This window comes from Octopus bimaculoides, chromosome 2, assembly GCF_001194135.2.
Source record: "Octopus bimaculoides isolate UCB-OBI-ISO-001 chromosome 2, ASM119413v2, whole genome shotgun sequence".
NCBI lineage: Eukaryota > Metazoa > Mollusca > Cephalopoda > Octopoda > Octopodidae > Octopus > Octopus bimaculoides.
This window is the reverse complement of record NC_068982.1, coordinates 90,056,219-90,075,185: the sequence shown is the minus strand read 5'-3', so window position 1 is coordinate 90,075,185 and position 18,967 is coordinate 90,056,219. Positions and strand designations below refer to the sequence as shown.

The following is an 18,967-nucleotide window of genomic DNA, read 5'->3' as shown; positions in this document are numbered from 1 at the left end:
TGTCAATCTACTTCATTTTGGTTAATATAGAAAGGATTGAGGTAACTCAAGACACGCGAGATGTCGAAATATTGTTCACAAGATAGCAAATGGCACTCTTCTTTTAATTTTGACTCTATATCTTCAGGAGGAGTTACCTCAATCCTTTCTATATTAACCAAAATGAAGTAGATTGACAAATTTATTTTTTGAACCAGTGGAAGACACGCGAGATGTCGAAATATTGTTCACAAGATAGCAAATGGCACTCTTCTTTTAATTTTGATATTATTATTATTATTATTATTATTATTATTATTATTGAGTGAGAGAGCAGCGCATGCTATCAAAGTGAAACTGGGGTATAATTATACGGAGCTGAATATGCCCATCATGACTACCTGTCTGATAAGGGTATACCAGGCACATGCATCACAACCATATGTGCGCGACATCGTGATTTCATATCAATATAAACAGCACATGACCTTGCAGGTGGGCCCCAGTTAGAAATTTCTTCAGGTTGAGTAGCCCATCTCACTCAAAAGGGCTCTGAATAAGGTTTGTTTTAAGGATGATGAACAAAACACCCATGTTTCCAGAGATGATTTTTACAAAACCTAAAAAATTGTTCTCAACACATGACTGTGATGCTCCTCAGCTACTCCTGCTCATGATCAGTGATGCACATACGGTCAGTCACCAAGCGAAATGCTCAAATTGTTAAGGTCAAACAACTGACAAGAAAATCTGTAGTATTGAGCAGAATATTTACTGTAGGCCATCTTTTATACCAAGACAAAACAATGTACATGATAACACTTACACTCAGCTAAGATGAAAAGCCACGGGAGCCACTGTCTGGTACTGCATCAGGGCATTTATTATTATTATTATTATTATTGTTGTTGCTGTTGTTGTTGTTGTTAGTATTATTATTATTATTGTTAATATTTTATTATTATTATTTTAAATATTACTGAGTGAGAGAGCAGCGCATGCCATCAAAGTGACACTAGGGTACAAATATACGAAGCCCAATATACCAATTATGACTAGCCGTCTGATCAGGATACACCAGGTACAGGCATCACAAACATACGTATGTGACATGATCTAATATCTAAATAAACAGCACATGACCTTGCAGGTGGGGCCCAGTTAGAATTTTCTTCAGGCTGAGCAGCCCATCTCACGCAAAAGATTCCTGAATAAGGGCTATTTAATGGTGATGAACGAAACACAACTGTTTCCAAATATGAATTATTGAAACCCTAAAGAATTCCTCTCAACACATGACTATGATGCTCCCCCACTACTCCTGCTCATGATCAGTGATGCACATATCGTCAGCCACCAAGGAACATGCTCAGTTAAGGTCAAACAACTCACAAGCAAATGTGTGGTATTGAGCAGAATATTTGCTGTAGCCCATCTTTTTATACGAATATAAAATATATACATGATAACACGTCCAATCAGTTAAGATCAGAAGTCATGAGAGCCACTGCCTAGTACTACATCCGGGCATTATTTGTAGTAGTAGTAGTAGTAGTAGTAGTAGTAGTAGTAGTAGTAGTAGTAGTAGCATCATCATCATCATCAGCAGCAGCAGCAGCAACATTTTCTAATTGTGTCTTTCTCGTGTCTGAGCGCGAACGTTCTTTCCAAATCCCCGTAATTCCTCAATTGCGGTCATCACGGCGCGATGTTGTAGTGTCTTTTCCATTCTCTGTCTGAGGACGAAGCAGTCCATCTAAGAGCTAACATTTAGGCAGTATGCTTTATTTTTATTTTTGAAAGAAATTAGCTTCTATTCTCATAGCCACTATTGCTTTGTTCCAAAACGACCATTGGCATTTCATAGATAACATAGTTTTACATATTCTTGCAAATATGAGACAATTTGTCTATATATATCTACTTAACAGCGTTATCTAGTACATCGATTTTTAAACTGAAAATTGCCTCAGTGAGATAAATCTTTTCTTGAGAAATGAAATATGAGCAAACGGTTCGTGTGGTTAATGTAATTGGTAATTGGAAATTGATGGAACGATACCATGCTTTTACTTATTTATTATATTTTATCAAAAATGCTTACAAGTCTGACGAGCACCCGAATTAGTTTCACGATTTATAGATACCAACGTTTCATCGTTCGACCAAGCCGTGCGATCAAACATTCTTATGTCTAGACTAATGCATCCAAGAGGGAATTACTCAGTAATTGTCGATGATTTTTTAAAAGACTGTTTGTTGTAGTTTGGGGTCAATTTAGCTGGTAATTTTAGCAGGTTAAGTGAAGGACTGGAAGTAGGCTCGATCGTTGATTCGAATAGTCCACCGGTTGTTTCTGATATGATCACATAAATTTTACTCCACGCAGTTCGGTATGTTCTAACTAAGCATTATGGATAGAAATAATTTATCTATCCCGAAAGTCGGAACATTGTATAACTAATATTTGTTTTTAGGTTTTAAAAACAAGTCCCGTTTGTATTATATAAATGAGTTTATTTATAGCATGTTGTAACTGAAGGCACACCTATATGTATAAATTAGAGTTGTTTTATAAAAATTTAGTTTAGTAGGTGGTATTTTGAGTTGAAATCGGAAATACAACATGGGATTTAATTAGAGTTTATAAAAGAATTACTCAACGACTCATAGCTTGTGTAAATAAGACATAGATTAAGAGAGAAATATCATGGAGAATAAAAGGGGTCTGTGTATGTAAATTAAATTGTTGTAAAGGTTAACCAATTGTTCCAATTTTAGAAGAGTTTTCCTAATGAATAGTGTTCATACATGCACAATAAAGATATAAGCATACTAGATAAAGTTATCTCAAGTACCATCCTATTTTTCAGTTTAGAAACATGTTGCATTACTACTTAGGATGTTACCATTTTGCATGTTTCGCCTTTGAGGGGATATAGCCCCAAACTGCCAGAATAAGGAAACATATACAGTGAATCTTGCGGGCCAAAAGCCTATATATGGTCACACGGTCTGCTCTGCTAACAAAAGCATTCAAATCTTACTCTACTTAAATCTGCATCGTTCTGAGCACACATGGACACATTGGATATCACAAAATAGGGTGATCGCAATGGAATGCTTTCGATGATAGAGTTGCTTAAAAAGGGGTTGATTTAGCTCTAAATAACAGCAGTATATCGTACAGTGATATGTCGAAAAATATACTATCCGATTGTATTTACCCATTTGTAGCTCAGTAGTTCAACTGGGTCCTTCGAATTAATTGTGTTTAGCAGAAATGAATGAATACGAACATGATTCGCTTAGCTTAGAATTCTGGCAGCCTGAGGACTCAATCAGCTGCAACCTTGGCAGAATGGTTAAAGTGTTACAAAAAATGGCGCCTGTAATTTTTCTGATCACTTACGCTCTGAGTACAAATTCTCCATAGTCAACGCTGCTGTTCATCCTTTCGGGGTTTCGGGGTTAATGAAATAAAGCATGTACTGGGTCGATGTAATCAACTAATACCTTCCTCTCAAAGATACCAGTCTGTATCTAAATTAGGAACCATTATAATTGGCATTCCAGCGTTCTTTCAATATTGAATACATTTTTCTTATTTCGGTATTCTATGTTGGTTGTAATATGATCCTCTTGGTTTGTTCTTCTTAGCTGTTACATCACATTATGCTCTGCTGCCTTTTGGATAATGTTACTCTAAATGCATTTTGTCTGAAAAAATATACAGAGGGTGAAAACTGAAGTGACGTTGGTCATGGATCTGCTAAATCAAGCAGAAGCAGGAATTAACTGCAGCAACTTTACTATTTATACCACACCTGCTCACAACGACATTGTGTTCAACGCTGCTTAATGCTCGTCTAATTAATTTATTATAGCTTGTCAAGATCTTTTGCACATCAGCAAATGCACAATTTGCTATTTTAATTTATGAAAGACCAGTTCTTAGTCTCTCAGAAGAACTGGTGTGTTTACATCCATATTGTCTATAAGAAGAATCTCTTCTCTCAAGACAATTTTGCAGCGTATTACATTTCCATGTCCCAAACATATTAAATATGATTGTTCATACTATACATATACCACGTTAGTAATAATTGCCAATGGTTTTTTTTACACACAATGATGCACTAATTCTGCCTAACTACTCCGTTAACTTTTTGTAAACTGAAATATTTATGTTATGGCATTTATTATTTTTTATATATAAAACTACCCCGGCTTATTGTGTTTTTGGTTGGGTCAAATTTACAGTAATTTACTGAGTTTCTGAATTTATTTGTTTCGTATAAAATTGATTCTTTTGTAGTTTTGCTATCGCTAGACATGAATATTGTCTTAGATGTTGTGTCCTGCTGCTTCTATTAGGTCGTTTGCTTTCAAACTATTATTTATGGTGTTGTTTGACTTCTAGGAAAATTTATTATTCATTCGAGTATGAGATCGTTATAAGTTTCTATGTTGATCTTATACAAGTTTTAAATATCACAATTGTCTACTCTTGTCATGAAAAACTTCCTGGGTGTGTGCTAATGTTTTAATGTGCTTCAGGCCTTAGTTTATGCAGAAAATATTAGCTATATCTCTAATCATTATCTACGTGAACAATTCTAAACTTTGTGGTAATATTTAGAAATAGATATAGGCGTTAAGTATTTTATTTATGAGAAACTTTCCATGTTATCTGTCTCTTTAAATCAATTAGATGAAATTTGTAAATTATTTTCACCTGCTCCCAGACATACATTTATTTGGTTAATTTAATTTCAAAATGCAGTACTAAAATATAGTAACTGAAAGTTGACGCCAGCTCATAGACCATAAAATAGCCCGAAAATTAAGTAGTTTTTCGCACATTTTTACCTTACGACCATCCTTGTCTGAAATAATGTGAACTTGAAAGTTTTTATAAGAACGAGGTGTTGAATAACTGCCAAACACGCACATACCCATTCTTTCTTTCTCTCCCTCTCCATCTTTCTCTCTCTCTTTTTTTCTCTTTCTCTCTCTCTCTTTTTCTCTTTCTCTCTCTCTCTCTTTCTCCCCCCTCTCTCTCGCAGTCCCTCAGTTATACTGTTTCTCTAATGCTGAGAACCAGGTCTATTCAGATTGAGATGGGATAAGGTACGTGGTTTAGTCGACCAAGCAATTGAACATGACACGCAGACCTGTCATTTCTAAACTATTTCTTTGTGATGAACCTTCATGTTTGAACTTCTGTTTAAGCCATGATCATATCAACTCCTTTTTATGGTTTATTGTATTCAGAAATACTTTATCCGTTACATTAATTCACTTTAAGAAAAAATAAAAAGTACCAAAGCCCCTCGTTGCTAACACCGGAGTACCATTTATCAATGACACAACACATTATGGATATTTCGACCATATAAGTACTCTACATCTCTATCAGGCTGGTTGTTATAGCATTGGAGTGCCTTACTCGGTGTCTGCTCCCATGTTTACTTGCCAATGACTTCGCTATCCATGAAAACTTCTGCTGTCAGACAAATACACCTCACCTACCCGTCCACTTCACCTTCACCCACATTCAAAGCTCTGCACTCAACTTCCATCATCCTCAGTTTTATCCTCAAACTATGTTCAGGCAGTAAGATTTCAAGGAGTTTTGAGATTTAGCAGTTATTTTTAGCAGTCTGAGTGCCTGCACGGAAGCGTCTTCGTTGACACAGTACAATTCACTCAATTAGCCATTCTCTTATCCACTCACTAAATCTGATTCAAGGAAATTGTATACTTATGTGTATATTATTGGGCGAATATATGTACAAGTGTGTGTTTTATGAATCAGTCAGCATGTGTAAGCTTTGAAGAAGGTATTCTAATAAGTCTTGTTCGTATTTAAGTGTAAAATAAGAGTTTAGAATGTAATTTTGATTATAGATCATATAGAAATCAATATGTAGCAAGAGCAATATATATATATATATATGAAGTATCAGAGTTGAGAAAGGGAACTTTACCTATAATATGATAAAGTTCATATTATAGAATTTCCTTAAGTAAATTGGATTAAGCAGGAACCATCTGTCAAAAATACTTATATTTATTGACATACACGTATAATAGATGATAGATATTCTTCGTATCCGTTTGCCAACCTGAGATTTTAAATGAAGCGTAAAGCTTTAATCAGAATTCTTCCAAACATTTCCAATGAAGAAGAAAGAAACGAATATGAAAACAGATTATAATTGTTTAAATGTAGGAAATATAAATTTGAAGAGCATCCGGAATTGGAACAATATACAAGTCTGGATAGGAAACCTAATCGCTTACAGAAATTCTTCTGTGTTATTGATAGTGTTTGTAAAGTTAAATATGATGAAGCCGGTAATCAATTCTAAGAATGAGAATCGTTTGATAAGTAAAGACAGACGCACCGGTTGTAGTCATAATATCGTTGTTTTAAATTTCTACAGACATGAAACTAATTTTATACTCGTCTTAGTTATATAGCAATAATTTTGTAATATACCCTACAATTACTAAATTCCGAAACTGAATATATGGTAGATTATATTGCTTGAGTTTATTTTACAATAACCTTCTATTTTCTCCTGCAGAAGTAATCATATTATTTGCTCCATGGTGCATTGCTTTTTATGTATAAACATATAATTATAGTATTTTAATGTTAAGTATTTATTCTCAAACTTCCTTCAACCAATAGAAAAGTCATAGATTTCTGAAGATTGAATGCATCATGTGACCACGAGATCGTTGACCTAACTAGATAGAAATTACAATATTTATTTCACTCTATCTGTCTGTCTGTCTGTCTGTCTGTCTGTCTGTCTCTCTCTCTCTCTCTCTCTCTCTCTCTCTCTCTCTCTCTCTCTCTCTCTCTCTCTCTCTATCTATCTATCTATCTATCTATCTATCCATCTATCTATTTATCTATATATCTAACTACCTATCTCATTGTCTGGTGCATCTATCTTTCTATCTGTCTGTCTATCTTTCTTTTTACCCATCTCTATGGATTTAACGTATAATTATTTCATATCAATAAGAAACATATTTACTGATAGACAATTAATTTCTTAGTAAGAAAAAAAAATTAATGATGAAATCAATATCTCTTGATCAAACGATAAACTGAATGTTTGAAATACGAATAACTGCAACTACAGTTCCCTGTGGTATGAACGTGCGCTGCCTTAAAGAAAATGTGCGTTCTTTAAAAAAGATATGACAATCATCCATTTCTGGCGTAGGACGTTATTTATCACGTGTGTTATTAGAAATTTTATAATTCTGACCTTTTTGATTGCCATCCTGAATTGAGTGTAGCAATGTGTAAATAAGATCAAAAGCTATCTGATAATGGTGACAGTGTGGGAGTTCATTACCCTCTCTTAAACCGAAGCTTGGTGATGTTTAGCATATTTTAAAATAGCTGATGAAATATTTCCTGTTAGATCTGAAGTCTTAGAAATATTCAAATGCTTATGCATGCTGTCAGTGGGTGTAAGGAGAATGTATCTCTTATGTGTGTGTGTGTGTGTGTATGTATGTATGTATGTATGTATGTATGTATGTATGTATGTATGTATGTACGTACGTATATATGTATCTATTTGTGTGTGTATGTTTGTATGTATGTGTATGTTTCTATGTATGTATTTGAAGTACTTCTTTGGAAACAAGTTAGAGATAGCCCAACTTAATGCGAATGAGAAATGTTTACTGTTAAGACTTCTTCTGTCATATTTGGGCAGTTTACGAGAGGTTAGTTATAGGAAAGCGAAATTGCAAACCAATATGGCTTGTTCTGAACCAATATTCCTTGCTGTAGTAATTTCACCTCATTTACATATCTATGTCGATTATTAAACATTTAATAAAGACGTTAATGTCACACACTATATCTCCACCCTGCCCTACAAATTCTAGTTACCATGTTTATGTAAGAAAAAGTTGGCAACAGATGTTGTCAAAAGTATATCGATAATGTTTTACATCAATATAATATTTCATCGATAGATTCTTAATGCTACATTTCTTTGAAAAATAGCATAAAGAATGGCTTGTTTTGAGACAACAGAAAGAACTAAATTTTCGAATCTTACTTGAAAGAAACAATATTATAGTCCATCTGTATGATATTTACAGTAAAATATTCTTTTTGTCATAGTTTGCATGAATATTTCTCAAGCCCACAGTTTTATAATTTCACGCAAACATATCAAAATTAGTACGACTTCACTCAAGAACTAAAGAACTGACCACTTAGTTCCATAATAACAGATTCCGCATTTATATTATACTAAAATGGACAGGAAATAGTATTTGTCCTCGCCTTACATTGGTATCTTTATGATCTAGTGCTTTTCATGCTGAGAATAAATTATACACAAGTCAAATATTCTTTGCTATATACTAGTCTCCATATTTCTCCAGCTAGCAGCTGTTGTTCGGCTCTTATGAAATATCTATAATATCTGAACCCCTTTTAAGCCATCATCTCAGAAAACTGTAATGCATATACCTAATAAAACTCTCTTACAACTATCAAAAAAGACAAATAGTTTATTATTCTGATAGATCGCAGCAATTTCTATCTTTAACTTCTCGCATTGAAGAATCTTTGGAGAGACCGACTCTCCAAACTTTCTTCAGCTCTTTCGTACCGCATTTATTTCACCATCAGTTTTTACTCCATTCAAAGAGTTTAATCAGTACCTAATCAAGAGCACCCACTTTATTTTTTCGTTGCTGTCCGAAGTTCCTAGTACTTTCAGTTAGTTAACAAGATGTAGAGCCTCTTTGACCCTGCCAACCACCAGACCTATTTCACAATCTCAAAAGATTCACACACTTATTGCAGCGATTCTTCAGTTTTTCTAAGCCCTGTAAAAGAACTCGTAAGTTTAGGCTTTCAATCAGGCCTTTCGAGATAGCCCTAAAGCCAGGAACTCTTCAGCAACCCCTCGCAGTATCATCATAGGACCCTAACTACTTGTACGAAAAATAGTTTTTCATTACACACTCATTATACCTAAATAGCATAACTAAAACTTTCACGATTGTTAGTACTGATGACGTATCTGCTACAGTGTTCTTACACACGGAGTCACAACGACCAAACGATGGTTATTCGATCGATTTGCAAAGAGACATTCACAACACGCTACAAAGTGATGGACTCCACACATACTGCGTTTTCTCTCTCGCTCCTGATTCCTCACCAATCCATGCCTTTTCCCTTGTGTATCTTCCCCAAACATCACATAAACTCAGTGCTCAATCTTTTCCTCCAACCTTGAAATTCTTTTACTTGCTCAGAATATCAAGTTCAAAATTATCTGCGTCAATCCTGCTAGCATGATAGGGCAATAGAAATATGCAGGACACGGCCACATATCATCTGATACATGCTGACAATTTCTGATATTGTAAAGTGGGCATATCAGAGACAAATCTCTTCTGATCCATAAATAATTTCAGCTCTGATCAACTTCATGATCCGTTACAAAGCTCGCCGAATTTTATCTAATCTGAAATAGTGCTGTATGTGGTATATATAATACTACTAGTTTCGTGTGCGATACAATTATTATCTTTATATACGGACTTCACAAATATGCACCAAATTCTCACTCATATTTCTATAAAGTCATCTCACAATATATCATCTGTTATTCCGTCAAATGATTCAGTCATTTTATTGCTTACTGTATCAACATGTTATTGGTAGTTGTTTGTAGTTTGTAATATCAACATGTTATGAATAATTGTTTACAGTTTTTGTACCAGATATACCAACATGTTATATCCTCTACTTTATTGTTTGTTGTAGCAGTGGGTTAGATTTACCCGTTTATAATTTGTAGTAAAACGTTGGTGTCGGTAGTTGTTTAAGGTCTGATGAACTAACATTCCTCTAGTATTTGTACGATTTTCCTCTTGAAACATGAAGTGAAATTCATATGATGTACTCTAATTTTGACTGCTTGAATAAAACATTACTTATTTAGTGGGTAAGAACATTAAACTGTTTATTGTTGCCTCTTTTACTGGTGAAGACATTAATCTTAATGTATCGCAGATCATATACGGTCTTTTTGTGTCAGTTTACACTTCTTCGCAAAATGGCATTCTTCCAATTTTAATAGCAATCTATTCTGGTGCAATGTTGTTCACAAAAAGGTAAAATTACTGTATTTAATGACATTTTTGTAAATTGTGGTTCAAATACAACCAGGTCCGACTTTCCCTTTCATATCCACGAAAAATATTTGTATCAGTTATATACTGAGGTTGACTACATCCCTTACTCGCCGAAACTGGTGAGGTTTGCTGATGTCAGAATCCATTAATGATAATGCTCCATGAGATACAAGAATATATTACAGAAATGATGGCGTCAATTAATGGCAGAAGTAAGAAATAAAGGTCGGAGGAATACAAAAAGATTCTTTGACAGAACTGGCTAACGACGCAAGACTACTGAATGTAAATTCCTTGGTACTTAAAAACATATATATATACATATCTACAGTTTCATGTGTTTGTATAAAGATCTTCCATAAAATGAAGTTTATAGTTATATCATATGTTTACAAAATCAAAATCCGGACACAAATTACGAAACTATTGTACAGGTAAAAAGAAGTTTCGAAATTTATCAAATTATATTTTAAAATTCTGCGATAACATCTTACATTTTATTGTCTTCTTCAGATAAAACAGCTTGCGAAGATACTGAAAGATCGTTGGGTGCTCTAAAAAAGTTAGCCTGCAATCCAGAATGTCTTTCAGCTCTTTTGGATGGACTTGGATCATACCTGAAGACTGTCATAGGGATTGTTGACCAGATAGAATGTTCAGGAGTCGAAAAGGCTATCAATGAATTGTTCAACCAAATTATACGGGTCAGTTAACTTTAATATTTGAAACATTGTATTCTCGATTTTTTTAATGTTTTAATATTTTTTGTAGTCTTATTACTTTTACTTTTATTAATGATTATTGATCTCTTAATCGCACATTTCTAAAGGAGTGTATACGATTGAATTGTCTCAGTAAATTATCGCAACTAATAGTTATCGATCACAGCCACATCAAAGACAATAATGTCCTCTACGAGATGGTTTTACTTCTAAATATAATGTCCTGAACAATACTAAAATGCATTTTGTCAGGACTTTTATCATTTGTTCCACTTCATAGAAATCAATCGATACTCATTTTACCAACACATAAAAACCGAAACTAAACATGTAATACAGGATATTTGTTATATTCAAGGAAAGTAACAATTTCATACGGGCACAGAAGCCATCAGATACAAGAGGAGGGTCCAAAGGTTTTCATTTTCTTTTTCTTTAGTGTTCTTGTACCTTTTGTTGTCTGAATCCAGATCAGCCTTTATCTAGCAGACCTACAAACAAAAAAGTGCTTCACAACCGGGACCATCAATTTTTAATTAAGACTCTGTGTCTCTTGGACAACATAATCTTAAGTGGTAGTCACTCTTTAAGACGGTATAGTACGAACTGAAGAACATTTCGATTCTGTTTCTTACATATAAGCCGCCGTTACAGAGCATATGAAATGCTTTTAACAGGCTTTTGAAGTGATGGACTGTTAGTTATTGTCTATCTCAGTTATACTTTATGGATGAAAATTATTTTTCATCTCCTACCAAATATTAAAGTGCAAAACGGAAGAATGTCCCACTCACCTACCATTCTCACTAAATTCTGATACAAATAGAATAGGTTTAATGTCCTTTTCAGAAACTGGACCAATAAAGTAGCTCGTTCCAGTGTAATATGTAATAATTTCATTAAACACAATTACTTTGTCTTCATTTGTCACTGCATTGTTCTTGTTTGCGATTATAGCTAATGGTGAAAACTTAATCATATTTACCACATCTTTGCTGAAATTGTGATTGGTTGGCAACTTAAAACCTTTAAACTGGTTACTTCCGTGAGTCACAGCTTCAGAGGAAAGTAGTTTTATATGTCTTAAACAGCTAATGCCTTTAGAGAAGTACAAGCATGAACATCACACCTTAGAATTCTTCCTTATCTAAGCAATTTTATTGCGCTCTGAGCAGAGACTAAAAGCCTCATTCATTGGCTTAAACTTAGTCATAATAACTTGAAGCTGATCCAGTGAAAACGATAGCCTACACGGTGTATTGTTTGTCAATCTGTTGAATGTTGTTGCACATTCACATCTTTTACCCTGCAGTACGTCGCGTCGTGACTAAGCTATTTCAATCTTAATTGTTGCATCAGCTATAATTTGATATTACAAATCATATAACTCAATTGTGGGCAGCAGCAAAAGCATGGTGGAATTAATTTCTTAATTAAGCACGGTTTGATTAAATATTCAATAATTCCGAAACAACAAAACGTAGGAGAAACTATCGGTAAGTTAGTATTAATAGTTCTAATGCATAAATGTTTAAGAATGCAATAAAAACATATAATCATTAACATCATTTTAATAATTCCTCTGACTATTATAGACTTCTTATATCTAATAAGTCTTTCATACGTTTACTCTCTCACGTGTAGTCATTTGGCTGTTGCTATATTGAGTACCTCTTTTGCAGATTTTAAGTCGAACATATCGACTCCAATAATTCTTTCAGTAATCAATCTCAACTTATCGAATCGCTAAGTTTTCTTTGAAACAAATTGCAGCATTGTTTTACTCATACAGACTCTGTCAAACAGACACTTACACATCCATCCATCCATCCATCCATCCATCCATCCATCCATCCATCCATCCATCAATCAATCAATCAATCAATCCATCCATCCACCCATCCATCCATCCATCCATCCATCCATTCATCCCATTCCATTCCATTCCACCCATCCATCTATCTGTTTTTTTAAATATTTATCTACCTATATCTCTATCTATAACTATTATGTGTGTGTGTGTATCTGTTCACACAACGTAAACACCACTTCAGGGCTGAAGATAGACAATCTGCACTTCGCTGTTTTTTTGTTTTTTTTTTTATCTGGTTATTTCAAGACCAAGGAAATAACCAACTCAGCGTGACCTAGAATCTAATCGACAATTCCTCTTCTAATTCACTCCGAGAAAGTGACTGCTGCTTTCGTTTCACTGAAAACTAGCGAATGTTGCCACAGAATCTAGTGTTTTTTAACAAAAACAAAACTGAATTTTTGGTACTCTTGTTATTAATGGAATTCCCAAATAGATAATTTCAAACAACTATTTGACAACACTGTTTTACAGTTTTAGTGTAAATTTAATGGAATTTCTAAAAAAAAAAAAAAAGAAAAGAGAACAAAGGGGAAAAGCACGCTGGTCTATTACATTGTTTCATATTCAGCAGACGTTCAACAATACCAAGAAGTTGTTCAACCGTATTGGTTCCATCGTATAACATGATCTCTATACATCGTCAAAGACGATGTATAAAGAACGGTCAGGTGAGTTTACCAGTGTCTGGAAGCAGATATATACAGGGAGTGTGTGAGGTGTTAATGTCTGGGTGTAATAATTAAGTGTGTGATAACAAAGCGTCGATGCCACCAGGTGAGATCAGGCGCAATTGTGAAGGTAGAAATGCTCTATGTGTATGTGTGAGCGTATTGTGTGTGTGTATGCATGTGCATGCGTGCGTGTGTGTCTGTGTGTTTACACAGAATAAGCACCTCTTCAGGTCTGAGAAGTCAGAGACTCCACTTTACTTCCTTTTATCTGGTTGTTATGTGATCAGAAAAAACAGCCTGAAGAATGTGGAGTGCGTTGATTGATGTGTTGATATGAATGACACATTCAAGCACGGAAAAAGATTTTGAACGAAAATAAGCAAAAAAGAATACGGTAAAAGTATTTGTTTAAAAAATACTTAAAATTACACTACTGAAAATTTGGGAGGGGTTTCATAGAGTGTCGAAATGATGGTTAGGGACTGATAATATCTGAAGAGAGGAGAGCTGATAACAGTGAGGACGGAAAATCATACGGGAGAGAGGTAATTGTGTAGAACAGGTTGAGAGCTTGAAGATTCACGCGGCGTAAAAAAGGGTTCTTCGGAATTACTCAGTGAAAACAAAAAAGATGGCTGAGTAGACAGAGTAAACTTTTAAAAGAAATTCGGAGAGAAAAGGAAATTAAAAACGCGAAATAATGTGTACATGCGTGTGATTTAGCAAGCTAAAGAGTGGGCAGCAGTTCGGAATAAGTGAGAAGTGGAAAGAGAAGGAAGTTGTGAGATACAGCTGTCGAGGAAAGCAGGCGTAGTGGAGTAGGGAAGAATGTTTGAGTGTACGTGTGTGCTCGAGCCTAAGTCTATGGCTAAGTGCATCTCCGAACCGATATGAATACGTATGTCTGTGCGTGTATAAGTGGGGAATAGGGACCAAATACGAGAATGCTAGTGTGTGAATAGTAGGTAGGTTTGGTATGTTGTATCCCGTATATATTCATCAAAGAAACATGATGGTCGGTGATCTGCAATATTTTTCAATACATGTGTGGAGAGTAGGTATGTTGTGTCTGCATGGCGGTGTGTGTAGATACGTCCATGTTAACATTTTTGTGTGTACCAAAAATACAAGAAGACAGAAGAAAAGTGGTATGTGTATATTTCAGAAGTGCGAAGGTATGGGGGAGGGTTGGTGGAAGTCAGACGTATGTTTACGTGGTGAATATGTTGGTGTGTTGAGGACTTGAGTGTCTGATATTGTATCTAGTTGAGATGGATGTGCTTGTGATGCAAATGAGTATCGTGGGGAAAGTAGGGAACAGGGGAACAGACGTACAGAGATAGGGCATATCGGGAATAAAAGTAATTACAGTGGAAAATTCAGGCCGAGAGGCGTGTAAGTGTGGAAAGAAAAATGAGTTTGTGTTCCCTCTAGAGGCGAGTAGTTGGAGGTCCGGTTTTAGAAGCCAAACCGAAGACTGAGTGTTTGGTGGAATGGTCGCTGGAACATAACTGTCGAGAGATTCCTTGCCTAGAAGTACATCCTCAAAGTATTCCGTGAGTCTGTCACCCAGCCGGCTGCCAGCTTACCCGGAGTAGATCAGATTGCATATGGAGCAGTGCATGTATCTACGACGAACATGTGTCCGTTTTATGCCTACTAAATTTTACTCACAACGCATTGCTCAACCAGATCCCGCACGGTGTAAACTACACACTTGTGCATGCGCCTAAACCTGTTAGGTTTAAATCCCACTAGCCTCATTTTTGTCTTTCGCATATCTGTTGTTAATAAAATAAATACTACTCAACTCAAATATATTCTCACCGCCCTCAAAATTTACGACTTTCTGTTTAGATTTGAAGTCGTTGTTATTTAGTCCCAAGTTCTGCCCAATCGTGTAGACCAATGATCAAACACACTTGTAAGCATTTTTGTTTTCTATATCCAGTAACTACGTAGATTGACATGTCCCGTTGTCAAAGACACTAGGATGTGTTTTGTGACAGGTTTGAGTGGTATTTCTAGCAAGTCGAATCACCAAAAAAATTGGGTTTTGCACGAGTCAACAAGGAAGTCTGTATGTAGTCGTTCAATGTGCAAGAAATGACAGCTAAATCTTCTTCATATCTCACACTGCTATCTCGAGTAAATAAGAAGACATTGATTACTGCAGTCTATGATACACTTTGCTTAAAATGATAGTATTTCTTGAATATCTCTGATCATAGGTCGATTCTGTCGGTGCTGACATGTACCTATATAGTAACAATGAACACAACTTGGTCTTTGGTCTAACATTTCAAACAAAATGTCACGATTCTTTCCATGCACTTCAATGATTAAAATTGACATATGAGATGGTTGTATGGGGTGTAAAACGAGAGTTTATTTTGCTACAATAATACGATGAAGACATTGTGAGTGAGAAATATCAAATGTCTCAACCAATCAGTTGAGTTTTAACAGAAGAAATACGAAAAACAGTGTGATAGAAATAGCTAGAATCTTCGGAGACCGTAGTAGATTTCGGGATCAAAGGAAATCAAATAAAATACATAATTTTCATACCATATCAGTACAGATTATTTTTGTAGATTGAATAAAAGTTAGCGGAATAATTTCTATTTAGGAAACCATTAACCGATTTTGTTAGACAAATGTCGCAACTAGGAATTTTGCTTTATTATAATATTTACTTAGTCTTTCATTCGCTGTGAGACATCTCGGCATTATTTAAGAACACTAATCTCACCGTCACTTACGTAACTATAATTACACTTACTAATGGATTATTGTTCATTGCAAAACGTAAGATGTTGGTTCTGTTATGTTTTCTATGTAGTCAAGAAACTAACATTAGTTTAATACTGAAGAGAAGCGTAGGTGGACGTTTAGTTGTAAAGTAAGTGTATTACTATTTAGAGTCGACATAATGAGACAAAATACTGCATTAGGGGGTTGAGTAGACTTACGATGAAGGGCTTTCCATTCTATTGTTATCGGTGTATAGGACTGTGTTATCCTATGTATCCTTTGTTTTACTAAGACCATAGAATGTTGAGAGGTTTGACTGTCTTTTCAGATTGCAGTGAGCACGAATAGACTTTCTTTACAAGATATTAAAAAGGCCTTGAATGGCAGGATCGATAGAATATCTTACAGTAATTATTACTTAATTTTGTCTCTTAACTTTCAGTGTTTCAAATCTCACCCAAGTCGATTTCACTTTTTTATCGTTGCCAAATTGAAAAAAGTAAGTACCAGTTAAGCTAGTTAGATACGGAGGATTGTGATTTAAAGGCTTATGTCTCTACTCTTGATTATGTCACCCAGGTGCTTCTGCTAGTTACTGGTTCCAAATTTTGGCATAAGGCCAGCAATTTCGGAGGAGAAGTTTAGTCAATTACATCGCTCTCAGCTGGTACTTATTTTATCGACTTCGAAAGGATGAAAGGCGGAATTTGAACTCAGAACGTAAGGACGAATGAAATGCGGCTAAGTATTTTTTCCCCGTCGTGCCAACGCTTCTACCCGCTCGCCGCCTTAAACATAGCGAGTTATTGGCATTTAAAGAATGTATTAGTGAAGGTGATAGGTTCGACACACTGTCGAACAGTAGTTGCTAGTCAATGGGCACATGGTTTGCTAGAAGTAGGAGCTCAAATCACATGCTACTATCTGAAATAAAATAAAACCATTGGATAACATATGTACAATGTCTGAAAATAATGGGATAGTCACGGCTTAAGTATTGATAATCGTAGGTCTGCTATTTTAGGGCCAACCTGTCAAAGTGTTCTGCGATCAAACTCGTCGCGGTTAACGAAGCCACTCATATATTCTCAGTCAATAAAATTAATGCCACAAAAATTCTGTGAATGGTACGATAGACTATACATATTACTCTACACATTAATTTCTTTTGTATCTAGTCAATATAAATAATTATGAAGAGAAGAAAGGCTGTTTGAAAACTACAATATAACAGCTGAGTAGAAAATTAATCGTAAAAATGAGATAAGTATGTATTGATGCTATCTTATGAAAGACTTCATTGAGGAGTATCATTATTATTTGTATAAAAAGGAAAAAAAAATTCATCACCATCATCATCATCATCATCATCATCATCATCACCATCATCACCATCATCATCTTCGTTACTGCTGTTGTGTTTGTTGTTATTATTATTAATATTATTATTATTATTATTATTATTATTATTATTATTATTGATACATTCACAAAAAATGAAAGCTTGCCCATTCTGAAATTGTCTGCATCGCTTCACGAATGTTAGTGATTATCTAGTTGTATGTAAAAAGAAATTATGCAACTTGTGTTTATAAATTACTGAGCTATATTATTTATAAAATCAACAAAATGACGGAGATGATTGCACCAAAGCGAAGTTAATTTGTTTCTGTACAATAACATTTTGATGCAAATACAAATAGTGATAATGGAAGCAAATTATTATAGATTTTTTTCTAATTCTTCTTGAAAAATCAATTCATTTGCCAATATTCAATAACAATCCCTTTTCCAAATGAACTGTTTCCTTTCCTAGAGCCTTCTAAAAGAAAAAAAATGCCTTAACCACTTCATAGTTACGCAGTTACATTGTATTATTTATTCAGCGCATTGCATCATGGTACTCAATCATTCTTATTTAGTTTTGTAAAAAGTACTTCAAGAAAGTTAACACTTCCGATACTGTTATAAACATTTATTGGATCTCTGACAACCTCCCATTTTCAGCAAACATCTTTTTCACTCCAGTCAAAGAATATTGAATCTATATCTGGTGTAATTTCCTGTGTGTCTTTCAAGAAGATAATCAAGACATTCATAAACTAGAATGAACGTCTGACTCACTAGTTCGCTTCTTAAAGCCTTACTAATCTTATGACGTAGCTACTTTTTCTTGGTCGTTAATAAGAAGCAACCAAAAAAAGGTGGATTACTAAACATTTTCATATAAATTTAGATTTCTGTTGTCTGCAACAAGCGTGGCATAAATATTTTGATCGCTACATTTTAGGGATTATATATGGCTATAGCCATAGTTGTATATCCAATATGGTGTACGAGGAAGTCTATAACAATAGGACCTCCTCTGTGATTGATAAGGTTGACATAAGCCCTGTGCAGCTCATATTTCTAAAAATCAATGTATGGAGAGAAGTTGGTAGAGGAGAGTCCCAGAAGATTGTTGTTAGAGAGGATTTAGGATGTGGAGAAGTGTCGAGGCTTCAGACTGATTATAGATGTAGTACCTCACAGAAGGGCTGGCGTGGGCAGCAGCACAACTCATAAGTATAAAGAAATGACAGGAGGCGACTGATCAGAAATAATGTAACATTGAAAGCTTGATTAGCGAAAATGAGACGAATGTATTCAGTGGATTTTATAGGGCAATGCAGAGATGACGAACAATGGTGAGGCCAATACATTATGTGAGTTTCGGCAAGGGTGGCACACAGTATGCTACTTTAAGAAATAGTAAA

General features: G+C 34.9%; 1 protein-coding gene across 3 annotated transcripts in view; it reads left to right on the top strand.

The window, feature by feature from the left end:
- Window positions 1-18,967, top strand: part of LOC106874430 (uncharacterized) — a 1,214,035-nt gene that overhangs the window by 614,930 nt on the left and 580,138 nt on the right. For all 3 annotated transcript variants that reach the window (XM_052978428.1, XM_052978427.1, XM_052978429.1), the window contains exon 4: window positions 10,699-10,889. In XM_052978428.1, the coding sequence (XP_052834388.1) occupies window positions 10,699-10,889 (191 nt within the window). The remainder of the gene's footprint in view (window positions 1-10,698; window positions 10,890-18,967) is intronic.